The sequence below is a fragment of the Lipotes vexillifer genome, unplaced genomic scaffold (genome assembly GCF_000442215.2).
Source record: "Lipotes vexillifer unplaced genomic scaffold, Lipotes_vexillifer_v1.1 scaffold1667, whole genome shotgun sequence".
In the NCBI taxonomy this organism is placed as follows: Eukaryota; Metazoa; Chordata; class Mammalia; order Artiodactyla; family Lipotidae; genus Lipotes; species Lipotes vexillifer.
Window position 1 is genome coordinate 198,986 of NW_006794016.1, and position 17,746 is coordinate 216,731.

At 37.7% G+C, this 17,746-nt stretch overlaps 1 protein-coding gene across 2 annotated transcripts in view; it reads left to right on the plus strand.

Annotated features, from left to right (window-relative positions):
• The window catches only part of TMLHE (trimethyllysine hydroxylase, epsilon), a 66,793-nt gene extending 53,607 nt beyond the window's left edge, over window positions 1-13,186 (plus strand). The window contains exons 7-8 of one of the 2 annotated variants that reach the window (XM_007466977.1): window positions 12,152-12,290; window positions 12,973-13,186. In XM_007466977.1, coding sequence (XP_007467039.1) covers window positions 12,152-12,290; window positions 12,973-13,104 — 271 coding nt within the window. In that variant the 3' untranslated portion in view covers window positions 13,105-13,186. Of the gene's footprint in view, window positions 1-11,946; window positions 12,109-12,151; window positions 12,291-12,972 lie in introns of those variants that run through there. The other variant, XM_007466978.1, reaches the window with a different exon arrangement.
• The last annotated feature ends 4,560 nt before the right edge of the window (window positions 13,187-17,746 follow it).

Sequence of the window (17,746 nt, forward strand, 5' to 3'; positions counted from 1 at the left end):
CTGCCTATGCAAGGGACACGGGTTCGTGCCCCAGTCCGAGAAGGTCCCGCATGCCGCAGAGTGGCTGGGCCCGTGAGCCATGGCCACTGAGCCTGCACGTCTGGAGCCTGTGCTCCGCAACAGGAGAGGCCACAACAGTGAGAGGCCCGCGTTTCCCCCCCCCAAAAAAAAAAAATGTTGTTTGATAATTCCAACATCTGAGATATATAAGGGCTGACCTTATTTGATTGTCTTTTTCCTTTGATAATAGGTCACATTCCTGGTCCTTGTTACATTGAATAATATTGAATTGAATTCTGAAGAATGTGAATATTATGTTATTAGGACTCTAGATTATATTTCTCTAAAGAATGTTGATTTGGGGGCTTTTTTAGTAGGCAATCAATTTAATTGTGCTCAGATTTCAAACTCCATTCTTTGATAGTTCAAACTTCAGTTATTTTAGCTCTAGATGTAATGCTGGGAGTTTCCCTTGCACATGTAAAATTCAGGGGTAATCCACATATTTGGGTAGAGCTTATAAAGTTTTGTGCTCCTCTTCTCTGATTCTCTCCTTTCCAAGATTTCCTCTTCACCTGGTGGCAGTGGATTCCCCAAACTCTGTCGTTTGGTTCTTCAGGACAGAAAGACTGAGAGATTTCTTTTGGGGTTTTAACTGCCCTGTATGGTAAAGGCTGTAGCATACCCTCAGGCTAGATGCCATGAAAATGGGAAACTCACCCAGTACAGTTTCTTTCTTTCCTCCCCTCCAATATCTGCCTCTACAGTACCTTTGGATAGTTGGTTTTTGTATTTTGTCCAGAGTTTTAAATTGCCACCTATGAGAGGAACAGGTTGATGTAATAGGAGTTTACTTAGCCATTATCAGAAGCAGAACACAGTGCTCAATATTTTTTTAAAAATAAAAATATAGGGCTTCCCTTGTGGCGCAGTGGTTGAGAGTCCGCCTGCCGATGCAGGGGACACGGATTCGTGCCCCGGTCCGGGAGGATCCCACGTGCCGCGGAGCGGCTGGGCCCGTGAGCCATGGCCGCTGAGCCTGCGCGTCCGGAGCCTGTGCTCCGCAACGGGAGAAGCCACAACAGTGAGAGGCCCGCGTACCACAAAAAAAAAAATAAAAAAAAATAAAAATATAGCATGCTTAGGCATTCCCTGGCAGTTCAGTGGTTAGGACTCCACACTTTCACTGCCACGGCCTGGGTTCAATCCCTTGTTGGGGCATGAAGATCCTGCAAGCTGTATGGTACAGCTATATATATATGGCATGCTCTGTATATAAGTAAGCTTTTTCTATAAATGAGACATTATAATAGGTGCAATACCTATTCACATTTTAAACCTTATTAAAACATTTTAGAGCAAGGGGTATTAAAATGCAAATATTTTGGTACAACTACTTACCTATCCTTCAGCCGTTATTATTCAAAGCTTAGTCTAACCCTGTCCTCCAAGTCTGAGTATAACTTACTGTGAAGACTTTCATGGTTTCTAGGGCTCATTTTTGTGGCTTGAGATAGTTAACTAGTGTTTATTTTAGCTAACATTATTGGCCACCTATGTGTCAAGCATGGTGTTAGTTCATAATATATAATACTTCATATAATCCTGATAACCATATAAGGAAGTTATTATTATTCTCAGTTTTCTGATGGGGAAATTGAGGCTCAAAGTGATCAAATAGTTTCTCTAAGGTCACACATCTGAACTGGGATTGTAACAGTGATCTGTCAGAGTACAGTGCCCATCAAATGCATCTTCCATTCAATCACTGAGCTCTCTGTACTTGGAAAATCTTTAATTTTCTGTCAACTAATAAGAGGAATAGTTTCATTAGGACTCCCTAGATATTCTTGTCAGATAACTATCTGCTTTATTTTCTTTCCTCTACTTCCAGGGCTTTCTTGCATCATATCAAAGCAGAAAAAAAAAACAGAAAAATTATGCAATAATATAATGACATCACTTTGAGCAAAAGTCCAGAAGTCATCTTATTCTAAATATTAACAAAATTGCAAATCCATTTTACTAATCTGTAATAAACTTTTCCTGCTGCTTCTTGCTATCAGCCTTAGAAAACAACATCATCTAATATAATATAAATAGTGAATACTAGATCTCATGTGACCTTGGACAAATCTTATCTTTATGTTCCTTATCTATAAAGTAAGATAATAATTAATAGCTGTGCTACTTACCTCACAGGGTTATCAGATAGAGGGTCAATGAGATTGTGTATATGAAAACACTTATAAACTTCAAATCTCTATTTGAAGTCAAGAGATCACAATCATGATGTGTAAAAATTTGACCTTATGAACCAGCATACACAAGAATCAGATCATTGTTCTGCTCTCTGGTACTAACAATGAGTTAAAGTATTATGGAGACCTGATTTCAAAACCACCCTGCTATTTATAAACTCTGTGGCAGGTTTAACCTAAGTTTCAGTTGCTGCACATGTGAAAGGAGGCTAATACCACCTTCCCTTCTGGGGTGATGAAAGGATTAAATGAAATAATATTTGACCAAGTGCCTAACACAGCACTGAGGGCTTCTGGAAGTGACAGTGAGTGTCGAGACCCTGGTGAAAACTATGCTTCCTCACCCATTTTTCCCTGTGCACGTGGCTCCTTGAAGCCTGAGATGAAGGACTATTATATGCATTCTTTCATTTGATTTTCACAATAGCTCTATGAGGTCAGCTAAGCAGATGTTGTTATGCTCATTTTTATATGTGAGAAAACTAAGGGTATTGGCTCTGATTGTGCCATGTACTATCTAACACTAATGAATGCTGTATGATGTCCAAAAAAGGTACCATTAAATGTTTTTTTCTCTTTTAAAAGAATAACTTTGGGGCTTCCCTGGTGGCGCTGTGGTTGAGAGTCCGCCTGCTAATGCAGGGGACACGGGTTCGTGCCCCGGTCTGGGAAGATCCCAAATGCCACGGAGCGGCTGGGCCCGTGAGCCATGGCCTCTGAGCCTGCATGTCCGGAGCCTGTGCTCCGCAACAGGAGAGGCCACAACAGTGAGAGGCCCGCGTACTGCAAAAAAAAAAAAAAAAAAAAAAGAATAGCTTCGGCAGTATCTATTAAAGTTGAGCATATACATACCCTATAACCCAGCAATTCCATTCTTAAATTTATATCAAACATAGATGAATATATATATATTCACCAAAAGACAAGTAATAGAATGTTCATATCAGCACTATTTGTTTTCTTTTTCCAGTTTTATTGAACTATAATTGACATATAGCATTGGTATTAGATTAAGGTATACAACATAATGTGTTGATTGATATATGTACATGTTGTGAAATGATTACCACAATAGTTAACAACTATTACCACTTAGTTACAGATTTTTTATTTCTTGTGATGAGAACTTTTAAGATCTGCTCTATTAGCAACTTTCAAATATACAATGCAGTCTTATTAACTAATTAGTCACCATAGTGTACATTAAGCCTTATCTTTTAACTGGGAGTTTGTACCTTTTGAGCACCTTCACCCATTTCACCCACCCCACAACCCCATCTCTGGCAACCACTAATCTGTTCTCAGTTTCTATGAGTTCAGTTTTTTTATTCCACATATAAGTGGAATCATACAGTATTTGTCTTTCTCTGTCTGACTTATTTCACTTAGTGTAATACCCTCAAGGTCCATCCATGTTGTCACAAATGGCAATATTTCATTCTTTTTATGGCTGAGTAATATTCCAGTGTGTGTGTGTGTGTGTGTGTGTGTGTGTGTGTGTGTGTGTATTACCACATCTTCTTTATCCATTCATCTGTCATGGTTACATAGGTTATTTCCATGTCTTGGCTATCAGAAATAATGCTACATTTAACATGGGGGTGCAGATATCTCTTTGAGATAGTGATTTCACTTCCTTCAGATATATGACCAAAAGTGGAATTTCTGGATCACATGGTAGTTCTATTCTTCAGTTTTTGAGGGACCTCCATACTGTTTTCGATAGTAGCTACACCAATTTACATTCCCACCAACAGTGTACAAGGGTTTCCTTTTTTCCACATCCTCACCAACAATTGTTATCTCTTGTCTTTTTGATAATAGCCATTCTGATTGGTGTGAGGATATATCTCATTGCGGTTATGATTTGCATTTCTCTGATGATTACTGATGTTGAGCACATTTTCATGTGCCTGTTGTCTGTTTATATGTCTTTGGAAAAAATGTCTATTCAAGTCCTCTTCCCACTTTTTTTTTTTTTTTTTTTTTTTTTCGTTTTGGTTTTTTCTTTGATCCCTTAAACCCCCAGCCACCACTGTTACCGGGACCAAGAAGCCTTCCAGACCCTCCAGTCTGGTCTGAGGGCCCCCGTCCATGCTGGTTTTCTGCCACTGCACTGTTCAGTGCCCGGACGCGCAGGCTCAGCGGCCATGGCTCACGGGCCCAGCCGCTCCGCGGCATGTGGGATCTTCCCGAAACGGGTCACGAACCCGCGTCTCCTGCATCGGCAGGCGGACTCTCAAGCACTGTGCCACCAGGGAAGCCCCTCTTCCCACTTTTTAATTCAAGTCCTCTTCCCACTTTTTAAGGGTTTGTTTTTTGGGTTTTTTTGCCATTGAGTTGTATGAGTTCTATATATATTTTGCATATTAACCCCTTATCAGATATATGATTTGCAAATATTTTCTCCTATTCTGTAAGTGGCATTTTCATTTTGTTGATGATTTCCTTTGCTGTGGGGAAGCTGTTTAGTTTGAGGTAGTCTCATTTCTTTATTTTTTATTTTGTCACCTTTGCTTTATTTGTCAAAACAAAAAATCATCACCAAAACCAATGTGAAAGAGCATACACCCTATATTTTCTTATAGGAGTTTTATGGTGTCAGGTCTTATATTCAAGTCTTTAATCCATTCTGAATTGATATTTATGTATGGTATAAGACAGGAGACCAGTTCAGTTGTTTTGCATGTGGCTGTCCAGTTTTCTCAACACCATTTGTTGAAGAAACTTCTTTCCCCATTGAGGATTCTTGCTTCCCTTGTCAAGTATTAGTTGACCATATATATGCATGGGCTTATTTCTGGACTCTCAGTTCTGTTCCATTGGTCTATGTGTGTGGTTTTATGTGAGTACCATACTGTTTTGATATGATTGCTTTGTAATATAGTTTGAAATCAGAAAGTTTGATGCCTCCAGCTTTGTTCCTCTTTCTCAAGATGTTTTTGCTATTCTGGGTCTTTTGTAGTTCCACACAAATTTTAAAATTGCTTTTTCTATTTTTCTGGAAAATGCCATTGGAATCCTGATAGGGATTACATTAGATCTGTAGATTGCTTTGGGTATTATGAACATGTTAACAATATTATTCCATGAGCATGGAATATCTTTCCATTTATTTGTGTCATCTTCAATTTCTTTCATCAATATCTTATAGGTTTCAGTGTACAGATCTTTCTGATAGTTTGTTGTTAGGGCATAGAAATGAAACTGATTTCTGCATGTTGATTTTATATTTTGCAGTTTAATTTGTTTATTAATTCTAACAGTTTTTTGGTGTAGTCTTTAGGGTTTCTATATATAATATCACATAGTCTGCAAATATAGACAGCTTTACTTCTTCCTTTTCAATTTGCATTCCTTTTATTTCCTTTTCTTGTCTGATTTCTGTGCCTAGGACTTCTAGTACTATGTTAAATGAAAGTAGTGAGAGTGGGCATCCTTGTCTTGTTCCCAATCTTAGAGGAAATGCTTTCAGCTTTTCAGAGTTGAGTATGATGTTGGCTGTAGGTTTGTCATATATGGCCTTTATTATGTCTAGGTATATTCCCTCTATACTCACTTTGTTAAGAGTTATTATCATGAATTGATGTTGGATTTTGTCAAATGCTTTTTCTGCATTTATCGAGATGATCATGATTTTTAGCCTTCATTTTGTTCATATGGTATATCATATTAATTTATAGATGTTGAACCATTCTTGCATCCCTGGAATGAATCCCACTTGATCATGGTGTATGATCCTTTTAATGGACTGTTGAATTTGCTTTGCTAATATATTTTGAAGATATTTGCTTCTATATTCATCCATGATATTGGCCTATAGTTTTCTTGTAGTGTCCTTATTGGTTTTGGTATCAGCATAATGATGGCCTCATTAAATGAGTTTGGAAGTGTTCCTCCTCTTCAAATTTTTGGAAGATTTTGAGAAGGATGGTATTAATTTGTCTTTAAATATTTGGTGGAATTCACCAGTGAAGCCATCAGGTCATAGACTTTTCTTTGTTGGGAGGTTTTTGATTACTGATTTAATCTCCTTACTAGTAATTGGTCTGTTCATATTTTCTATTTCTTCATGATTCAGTCTTGGTTGGTTGTATGCTTCTAGGAATTTTTATCCATTATAATTTTATTTGAGTCCTCTCTTTTCTTGGTAAATCTAGTTATAGGTCTTGTCTATTTTGTTTATCTTCTTTAAAAAAACAGCTTTTAGTTTCATTGATCTTTTCTGTTGTCTTATTCATCTCTATTTCATTTATTTCTGCTCTGATCTTTGTTATTTTCTTCCTTCTACTAACTTTGGGCTTTATTCCGTGAGATGTAACATTACATTGTTTATTTGAGATCTTTCTTATTTCTTAGTGTAGGTATTTATTGCCATGAACTTCCCTCTTAGAGCTGCTTTTGCTGCATCCCATAAGTTTTGGTGTGTTATATTTCCATTTTCATTGTCTTAAGATATTTTTTATTTCTCTTTTGATTTCTTCTTTGACCCATTGGTTGTTCAGTAACATGTTGTTTAATCTTCACATATTTGTGAACTTTCTAGTTTTCTCCTTGTAATTGATTTCTAGATTCATACCATTGTAATTGGGAAAAGTAGTTTGATATAATTTCTATCCTCTTAAATTTGTTGAGACCTGTTTTGTGGCCTAGCATATGATTTGTCTTGGAGAATGTTCCATATTCACTTGGAAAAAATGTGTATTATGCTGCTTTTGGATGGGATGTTTTATATATATATATATATATATATAAAGTCCATTTGGTCTAATGTATCATTTAAGGCCACTGTTTCCTTATTGATTTTCTGTCTGGGTGATCTGTCCATTGAAGTAAGTATGGTGATGATAAACTTCCCTACTGTTATTGTGTTATTGTCAATTTCTCCCTTTATGTCTGTTAATGTTTGCTTTATGTGTTAGGTGCTATTAAATTCAGTGCATAAATATTTACAAATCTTATATCCTCTTTTTGGATTGACTTCATTATCATTAAATTATAATCTTCTTTGTCTCTAATTAGTCTTTGGCTTAAAGTCTATTTTGTCTGATATAAGTTTAGCTACCTTTGCTTTCTTTTGGTTTCCATTTGCATGAAACATCTTTTTCCATCCCTTTACTTTCAGTCTGTGTATGTCCTTGAAGCTGAAGTGAGTCTCTTGTAGGCAGCATATAGATGGGTCTTATTTTTCAATCCATTCCAGCCACTCTATGTCTTTTGATTGAAAAGTTTAGTCCATTTCATTTAAAATAATTAGTGATAGGGACTTCCCTGGTGGTCCACTGGTAAAGAATCCACCTTCCAATGCAGGGGACACCGGTTCGATCCCTGGTCAGGGAACTAAGATCCCACATGCCACAACTACAGAGTCCATGTGCTCTGGAGCCCATGCACCACAGCTAGAAAGAGAAAACCCGCACGCCACAACTAGAGAGAAGCCTGTACACTGCAGCAAAAGATCCCGTGTGCCACAACAAAGATCCCACATGCTGCAACTAAGATCCAACACAGCCAAAAATTAAATAAATAAATAAATAAATAAAAATATTAAAAAATAAAATAATTAGTCATAGATACGGTCTTATTATTGCCATTTTGTTATTTGTTTTCTGGCTGTTTTGTAATTCCTTTGTTCCTTTCTTCTTCTCTTTGTCTCTTCCTTTGTGGTTTGATGATTTTCTGTAGGTGTTATGCTTAGATTTCTTTTCCCTTGTCTCATGTATCCATTATAGGTTTTCCTTTGTGGTTACCATGAGGTTTATCTAAAACATCTTATATTTATAACAGTCTATTTTAAGCTAACACTTAAGTTCAAACACACTAAAGCTCTGTATTTTTACTTTCTCCCCTGTGTTTTATGTCTTTGACATCACAGTTTACATCTTTTTACCTTGTGTAACCATTAACAAATCATTGTAGTTATAGTCATTTTTACTACTTTTGTCTTTTAACCTTCATACTGAATTTATAAGTGATTACCCACCACCATTACAACATTAGAGTATTCTGAATTTAATTATGTATTTACCTTTACCAGTGAGATTTATACTTTCATATGTTTTGTTGTTCCTAATTAGCACCTTTTTTCAGCTTATATTGTAGAAGTCCCTTTAACATTTTTTGTAAGGCCAGTCTAGTAGTGATGAACTCCTTTAACTTTTGCATGTCTGGAAAAATCTTTATCTCTTCTTCAATTCTGGATGACAATTTTGCTGGGTAGAGTATTCTTGATTGGAGGATTTTTTTTCAGCACTTTGAATATGTCATGTCACTCCCTTCTGGCCTGAAAAGTTTCTGCTGAAAAATCTACTGATAGTTTTATGAGGGTTCCCTTGTATGTAACAAGTTGTTTTTCTCTTACTTCTTTTAAGATTCTCTCTTTGTCTTTAACTTTTGGCATTTTAATTATATTGTGTCTCAGTGCGGGTCTCTGGATTTATCTTCTTGGGAATCCCTGGGATTCCTAGATTTGGATGTCTGTTTCTTTCTCTAGATTAGGGAAGATTTCAGCCATTTTTTTAAATAAGCTTTCTGACCCTTTCTCTCTTCTCATTCTGGGTCCCCTATAAGGCAAATATTGGTCTGCTTGATTGAGTCCCATAATTCCCTAAAGCTATCTTCACTCTTTTTCATTCTTTTTTTTTTTTTCTCCTCTGATTGGATAATTCCAATTTCCTGTCTTGGAGTTCACTGTTCCTTTCTTCCACTTTATCTATTCTGCTGTTGAATCCATCTGTTGACCTTTTCAGTTCAGTTACTATATTTTTCAACTCTGTGCTTTCTTTTTTGTTGTTGTTGTTGAGAAAGTCACAGTTAAATAGGCAGTATATTTGTAATACTACATATAGTATGTCTGTTTTATAAACACTGACATCCTACACTAAATGAAATATGTAAGTATATCAAATTTTGTTATTAAAATCAGAATCTGTTAAAGGTCACTTAACACTCAGCTATTAACTGTGAACCCAAATGGCCCAGGGTTAAACTCTGTGCTTTCTGTTTGATACATTTTTTTAAAATATTTTCTGTCTTTTTGTTTAAATTTTCACTTTGTCATGCATTGTTCTCTTAACCTGGTGTGAATCTTTTGACCATTATTTTGAACTCTTTATCAGATAAATCATTTAATCTCAGTTTCATTAAGGTCTCTTTCTGGAGTTTTAGCTGTTCTTTTGTTTATAACATATTCCTCTGTTTCTTCATTTTCCTTGATTCTCTGTGGTTTTTCACACTTCTTTCAGTTTTGACAGAGTGGTCTCATGTAGGAGATGAACCTTATTGTTCAGCCCAGCTCTACCTCTTGATTGTCTCTCAAACCTTTGTGATTGTCTAAGGCGCCTTCTTTGTTTTTAGTGGCTCCCAGTAGTCGAGGGTATGTCAAGACCTGTCAGTGTCCCAAAGGGAAGGATCTCAGTCAGCACAGATGCAGGCTGATTGGAAGCCTCAGATAGCAGTTTTTAAAGTATACAAGTAGACCTCTTTCAGGGAAAGACTGGGAGCAGAGGGCTTCTGCTTGGCCTCTTTGCACTAAGCCATGAAGAGATAGCCAGTTAAGAAGTGTTTCTTTGTTTGCTACAGTCCTGTGGATTCTGTAACTCAAACCCCACTGGCTACCAGAGCCATGTGATCAAGGAGGGTGTCCCCTGTGCAGCAGTCACAAAAACCAGGCTACCAAACATGTATACAAGCTCATTCCAGGGAAACACTGGTGACCTGGAGTGGGCCAGAGGAAGAATGTGAAGATGGTGCCCACTGGCCTTTCCCATCTCCAGGGAGGATCACAGTCTGTCCATAGATGTGTGCTAAATTAGAAGCCTGACCCTCAGGCAGCAGCTTTTAAGGTATGCAAATAGACCTTTTTTAGGGAAAGTTTGGGATATGAGTGTTTATGTATGCTGTCTCTGTGGTAGGCCTGGTGGGGATAGCCACAATAAGTCCTCACAAACCTATTAAGAAGTGTTTCTTTGTTTGGGATAGTCTGTTGGGTCTCATGATTGCAAGCCCCATTTTCTTTCAAAGCTATGTGTTTTGGGGACCCATCCCTCAGGTGGAAGTCTTAAAAGTTGGGACACTAGATGTTGGGTTCAAACCCTTCAGTCCTCAGGGAGAAGCTGGGAGTTGTGAGTTTCTACATGATTATATGTTTATATGTCACTGAATCAGGGGTAGGGCCATGGCAAGATTGTCTCAGCCCTTCTTATACATTCTCATTCACCCAATGTGTAGGAGTCGCTCAGTTAGTTTCTAGATTTCTTCATAGAGAATTGTTCCCTGTGTAACTGTAGATTTGCTGTGTCCATGGGAGGAGGTGAGTTCAGGAGCGTCCTATATTTCCATCATGGACCAGAACCTCCAGCACTATTTGTAATAGTTACAAACCAGAAATGACTCAAATGTCCATCAACAGAATGGATGAATAAATTGTGGTGGTATAGTCCCACAATAAAATTCTATTCAACATGAAGGATGAATGAACTATTGCCATATAGCACAATGATGATAAATCTCCTAAATATAATGTTAAATGAAAGAAGCCAGACACAAAAGAGTACATACTGTAGTATTCCATTTATATAAAGTTTTATAAATAAGCAAAACTAATCTTTGCTGACAGAAGTCATGATGGTAGTTATCCTTGGGTGAGGGGAGAGACAATATGGGAAAGGGGGACAGGGACTGTTCTGGGGTTCAGGTAATTATCTATGTATTGACCTGGGTGCTAGTGAAATGGATGTGTTCACATCATGAAAATTCATCAAGCTTATGATTTGTGTACTTTTCTGTATATATAGTGTACTTCAGTAAAAAAATTAATTTGCCTTAGGTAAAAAAGAAATCCAGTATCTTAGCAAAGCTTTCTCAGTGGCTTCCCACAGTACTTAGAATAAAATCCAAAGTCCTTACCATAGCCTACAGAGCTATACATGATCTGGCCCATGGCTACCCTCCTCCACTTCACTTCTTACCATTATTCCCCTTGGTTACTCAGCTCCAGCCACATGGCCTTCTCACTTGTCTGCAAACATAAAACTACTTTCCACCCTAAGACTTTGTACTTGCTGTTCTCTGCCTGGAACATTCTTCTCTCAGCTTGTCACATTGCTGGTTTCTTATCATACAAGTACCAGCTCAAATGTCACTTCTTTAAAAAAAAAAAAAAAAAAGTCCTCTCAACAGTCCTTCTGAAATAGACTTCCCAATATTTTTTTTATCATTTAACACTATTTTTTCTACATAACATCTGTAACTAGTTATGTATTTGTTACTTGTTCATCATCTATCTTTCTCAATAGAATGTAAAATCCCCGAAGTCTGGGATCATGTCTGCTGTGTTCACCATTACATCTTTAATGCCTGACACACCACCTAGCACATAGCAAGTGCTCATGTAAATGTTAGGGTTGAATGAATGAATCAATGAAGATTCCTGGGTAAACTCTCTACTAGGCTGTAGCTAGGATTTCTCCCACGAAGGAAAACACCTGAAAAGTTGTAAGTCATCCTATTAAAAAGAAAGCTTTGTTAGTACAAACTCTTGCCAACCTCAGCTTGGTGAGGAGAAAGCTCAGATCTTTCCCCAGTGTTTCTATGAAATTTGGCCAAGGGAATGTTCTTTAGATAAAACATAATATTCTAAGATGGTAGAAACCAGCTAAAACTTTCTTCTATCCCCTATCCTCAGATTTTCCAAAAGAAAACAAAATATGGTCAACAGGCAGTGGAGCTCTTCTCTAAAATCCTATAGTCATGAGAGAACATTATTATTGTTACCTCATCATGGGACAAGTAATAAGCATAGGGAAAGCTTATATAAAATTGCTTAATAAGCAACAGATGTCTTTAACATGTGTTTGAGGAGATCTTTCTTTCTCACAATTTCACCTTAGGTACAACAACTATGACCGGGCTGTCATCAATACCGTACCTTATGATGTTGTCCATCGTTGGTATACAGCACACCGAACTCTAACAATAGAGTTGAGGAAACCTGAGAATGAGTTTTGGGTCAAACTAAAGCCTGGCAGGGTGGGTTCCAAACTCGAAAGATGTCAAGTAAGCTCGTTATACTGAAGCAGTGAAGAATGAGTACTTATTGAATATGTGAGTCAAAATGTTGCAAAGGAAAAAGAGAAAAGAGTCCTGGGTGTTGGCCCTGGTCCTACCACTCACTCACTAAATGACCTAGAAGCAGGCTTTCCCCACTGACTCAGTGACTCTATTTGTATGATGAGGGGGTTGAACTAGATAGTCCCTATGGGCTAAGGGTCCTTCTGGCTTTATGATTCCTTTTTTTTTTTTTTGCCCTTGATATTTCCTCTGGATAAAGAATATCTCTAGCTTAGCATAAGACATAATGAAATAGTTTAACTCTTTGAGAACATATATAATAACAATTAAAGACAAAGAAAAAAAAGAAACCAATGATCTGGTTTGCTTTGATAAGAGAATAATTAATCAATAAATAAAAGCTCCTCAAAGTTCAGGGCCTGTAACCTGCTGTTACCTTTGTTACTTCCATTTAGCCTACTACAGAGCTATGTACATCCTAGTTTCCAAATGTTTGTTTAATCTCAAAAGAAAAACACCTCATTGAATGTAACCAGAGAACAACCTAAAGCTTTTATTTTAAATGATCTCTTCTGATTTAGGGTTCCTTTGGTCTGCCCTTGTTCTGAGTGTTTTTTCTCTCTTTTTTTCCCATTCACAGGTCCTATTTATAGACAACTGGCGCATCCTACATGGCAGGGAATCCTTCACTGGCTACCGCCAACTCTGTGGCTGCTATTTAACAAGGGATGATGTATTAAACACTGCTCGTCTCTTGGGTCTTCAGGCTTAAAATTGACAGCATTGGTATTATGAACACACCTGACAACCTGGCTACCAGAATTCATATCAGCAGAATAATATTGTGTCAATACTGACTTCAAATTGTCTCCTTACCTCATCACACAAAACAAAAGCCTCCCCTTTCTCTAATAGGGAAAACCTTGGAGAGAGGCTTCTGAGATAGCCAATGTCAGCCATCTAGTATGGTAGCTTTCTTCTCCAAGTTATAACATGGACTCATTTGGTTTTTGGACCCTTTGATGTAATTGTGGTCAATCTGCTTCAGAAATATAATAGTTACTAGGTAAAAATTTGTTTCAACAGGATCTGTTAAAAAGAAATGCATTCTAGGAATAACAAAGTCTTAATAGGGCAGAGATTTGCAACATTTTTGGTCTTAAGACACCTAATCACTCTTAAAAGTTATTGAGGATCCCAAAGAGTGCTTGGATGTGGGTCGTATCTATTGCTACTAATTGTATTAGATATTAAAACTTAGAAATGTTTAAAATTTAAGGACAAAAAAGCACACATCCATCAGCTGTCAGAGAGATGACATCATCACATGTCATGTAGCTTCTGGAAAAGTCTTCTGTACATTCATCAGATAATTCGAGTGAAAAAGGCAATATCATCTTAATGTTGTTATTAAAAATTGTTTTTAATACACAAACCCACTAAATGGATCTCATGGACTGCTCTAAAGGTGTCTTTAGACCACACTTTGAGAACCAATGTGCTAGAGGATACCTAGGGACAGTCCTTTACATAGGCCTATGGATTAAAGAGTTTAACTGGAACCCTAAATTTTTCTCTGTGGTCTCCTAGAACTACAGATATTGTAGGAATTGCTTCATATTACAAGCTCAGTGATAAGGTGGGAACTGAATACAGAGTGTTTTATCTTGTGAGAAGAGTTATCTCTATCTAAGTCATCTCTTGAGGAGTAAAACTAAGAAGTCACAATAGCTCCTGTAAAACAAACCCATCAGTTTGGTAATTCCGTGAGGGATAATTGCAGAAAGTTTTTAGACGTTTCTGAGGTTCCATATAGTAATTCACACACACAGGCACATGCGTGTGTGCATACACACAAAACACAACAGAGGGTACAGAGGGTTAGTCTCTAAGATTGTTCAGGAAATTAATCACAATCGATAATGTGCCTCCAAAGAACTGGAGATTACTATCCAAACTTGCATTTTGGCTTTTGATGGAATTTAGGATACAATCTGTTTTCCTCCATTTCTGCTAATCTTTTTTTTCCTTTTTTCCCCCATCTTAAAATATTATACGTGTTAATTGCCAATATTTGACTGGGTTAAGTATAGTACCTTGTTTCTTTTATTTTTTTAATGGCTTTCCTTTATATGTGGAGAGAGAGAAAGGGAAAGGGAGATAGAGAGAGAGAGACAGAGAGATAGGTGTGAGGTTTATTTTCTCTTGGCTTTCATTGAAAGTGAAGCTGTACAATAACCACGTTGACTGCTATAAAATGATGAAAGACAGTCCAGGCTAGGATGTGCACAAGAGGAAAAAAACATTATTAGTGAGGCTAGGAGTCACAAATCAAAGAAAAGTCAGTATTCTGACAGAGAATAGAGCGTAATCTGATGTTTTCAGGAAGTTCCTAGTTCACATTTAATAGTTCATACATTATTTTATTGACCCATCCAGTGCTCCAAAATATGTTCTCAAATATTTCTGCATTTTAATTGTACTATATAGGAATCTTTAGGGGTCTTCCATGAAGTGTGTTTTCCTCTTAGGTCAAAGGATTGAGAATTAAGTTCACATCTTAAAGAGTATACCCTTTAGCAATTAGAATAGATAAGTAACAACAAAAAGTAACAACATTTTAACATACCGCCTTTTCTCTGTAGTATTATGTACGCTTAAAATATATTACCATTCATTAGTCTTCATCAGGATATTTACCTTTTTTGAAGTTTTACCTAAATTAGCCTTGAAAATTACACTATAACTGAGGTCAGCATTGCTTTATGACAAGGAAAGAACATATTCATGGCCCTGGAGAGATAAGGACACAGATCAATCTTATCCCTTACTGAAGGACTCCCTTTACCTTCTCTCTTCCCTGGGACCTTGATTCATTAATTATTTCATCCTCATGTTCCTAAATTTTCAATCAATACTTTTCTACAGTGTATTCTCCTCAGAGGAAGAAAGAGGAAAAGGAATTATTTGAGTGTTGATCATGGTCACTGACAACTTTCTATGTGAGAGATTTCTTTTTCACATCTCTTTCTGGTGTCCCTGAAAATGTAAGCATGGGTGTGTGTCAACCAAGCTCACTGTAGAGTCACTTTTACCTTTTGCTATAGTGGGATGCGATCAGTAGAGAGTCAAGAGCACAGCACCTAATATGGTGTTATAGCACCTAACATAATCATTTCATAATATGGATTTGTTGTAATGAGAATAAATTAATGAATTCTTTTCAAACAAACTCACCAGAAAATATCACATTCTCTGTATGTCTTTTTGTGTTTTGCAGTTAACTGGCGCTGAATTTTGTTCACCTTCATCTAGAGAGACCAAGCATTCAAGTGTGCTCAAACAGAGGGGTTTCCTGGGCTGCAGAACTTATAGTTTTAAAACTGGGAAAGTCCCACACAAATCATGACTGTTGGTCCTTCCTTCTTGCTGCTAGCTGCATTTTGCTGTTCAGTTTTCTCTTCTTCAGTTTAAAATGAAGGCCTTGGACTAAGTAGCATCTAAAGGCTGTGCCATTCTATAACTTTCTTTGGCCTCTCATCGCTTAAGTTTTCTTATATGGGTACAGTAAGAAAAATACCTACCTTACAGGGTTTTGTGACAAATTTCCGATTATTAACTAAGATGTTTGTGGCACATAATAATGACCAATAATAATAGCTAACTCTTACATAGTGCTTGCTATGTGCCAGACACAGTTCTAAGTGCTTTTAATACCTACAGCAACCCTATCCCCATTTTAGAAATAAACAAATACAGGCAATGAGAGATTAAGTGGCTTACCCAAGATCACATGGCTAAATAAGTGTCAGAGTCTGGATTAAAACCTTCACAGTGTGGCCACAGAGACAATGCTTTAAAGTAATTTGCCATATTGCTCAATAAATGTTAATTCCTACCCCCCCTTTCCCATACTTACACAGTCTAGCTGACCAATCATAGATAATAATCATCTCCACTTTCACAGTGTTTCCAAAAAAATCTTAAAAGAACCATGAGAATATCTACATTTGTTTTGCAAATACTCTGCAAACATCCACAAACACCCTCCCCAACTTTCTAAAAACTGTTCTTCACTTTCTCTAATTTTACCTCTTTCAAAGGTGGAACCTTGATGATAGAAGGAAATCAATCAACCTATTCGGCATATTTCCTTCTTACCACAATCTTGCAAAATACCAGTCAGTTGTTAAGATCAAAAGGACCTTACAGGGCTTCCCTGGTGGTGTAGTGGTTGAGAGTCCGCCTGCCGATGCAGGGGACACGGGTTCGTGCCCCGGTCCGGGAAGATCCCACATGCCGTGGAGCGGCTGGGCCCGTGAGCCATGGCCGCTGAGCCTGCACGTCCGGAGCCTGTGCTCCGCAACGGGAGAGGCCACAGCAGTGAGAGGCCCGCGTACCGCAAAAAAAAAAAAAAGCACCTTACAGGACCTATTCACATCACTGCCCCAGGAAGCTCTTGGGCATATTGGAGATCCACTCACAGAGCCAGGATGGCTCGGCTCAGCTCCTAGTTGTGAGGTCAGCCTGTGTCTGTGTCCTCACCTCTTCAAGGTTGCAGCTCACCAGAGCCAAAGATGCTGGGAGATTTGGTAGTAGCTCTTTTTTTCCTGATTTACATTCAGGGGTTGGTGGGTAATTCCATCCTGCTTCTTGGCTTTAAGCAGTGAGCTTCCATCTTGCTCATAGTCCTTTTAGACACCACTGTTTGCTTCCAGTGCAGCAAAATCCTGCTGCTTCTGCACAGAGACAATTATCCTTTTTGTGTGTATGTTGACCATTCCTTTTTTATTTTACCTTTTTATATTTTGCCATCATTGCTGTGTGTTTGGAGCACAAGGCTAGCCACAGCATGAACTTACTGTAACATCTTGAATGGAAATCTTTTCCATATTGATATTATTCTTCCCTGATTCCCTAAATTGAGTTTGCAAACTATGACTGCACACTTTCTTGATGGATCAGGCTCATCACTATCATGTCTGTTTTTGTGCCAGACTATGAAACAGTATAAAGTCTTAGCTTGATTAACATAATCGAAGCTTCCTTTCTCGAAAAAACTAATCAAACATCTCTGACAATTGTGATACATTGTCTTAAGCCATGTGTGTGTGTATTATATTGATTAATAGTGGTGTTCTAACTTACTTTCTATGTGGGTGGATAAGCATGGTAATTTATTGTGTGCACAAGTGAAGATCACAAGGGTCAATGCTATGCACACCTTTGAAGTCAGTGAAGGCTTTTCTCTATTAGCCCCATCATTATCTATGGTCTACCCTTTGCCCCACTGATGGTGGTTAACTCCCTCAAATTCAGGTACTCAGTGTCCTCTCACCTTCTGCTTTCTAGCTCCCTCTCTGATACCTTGACTGAGGCAGCATAGTGTTGTAGGAAGAGCATGGACTTGAACC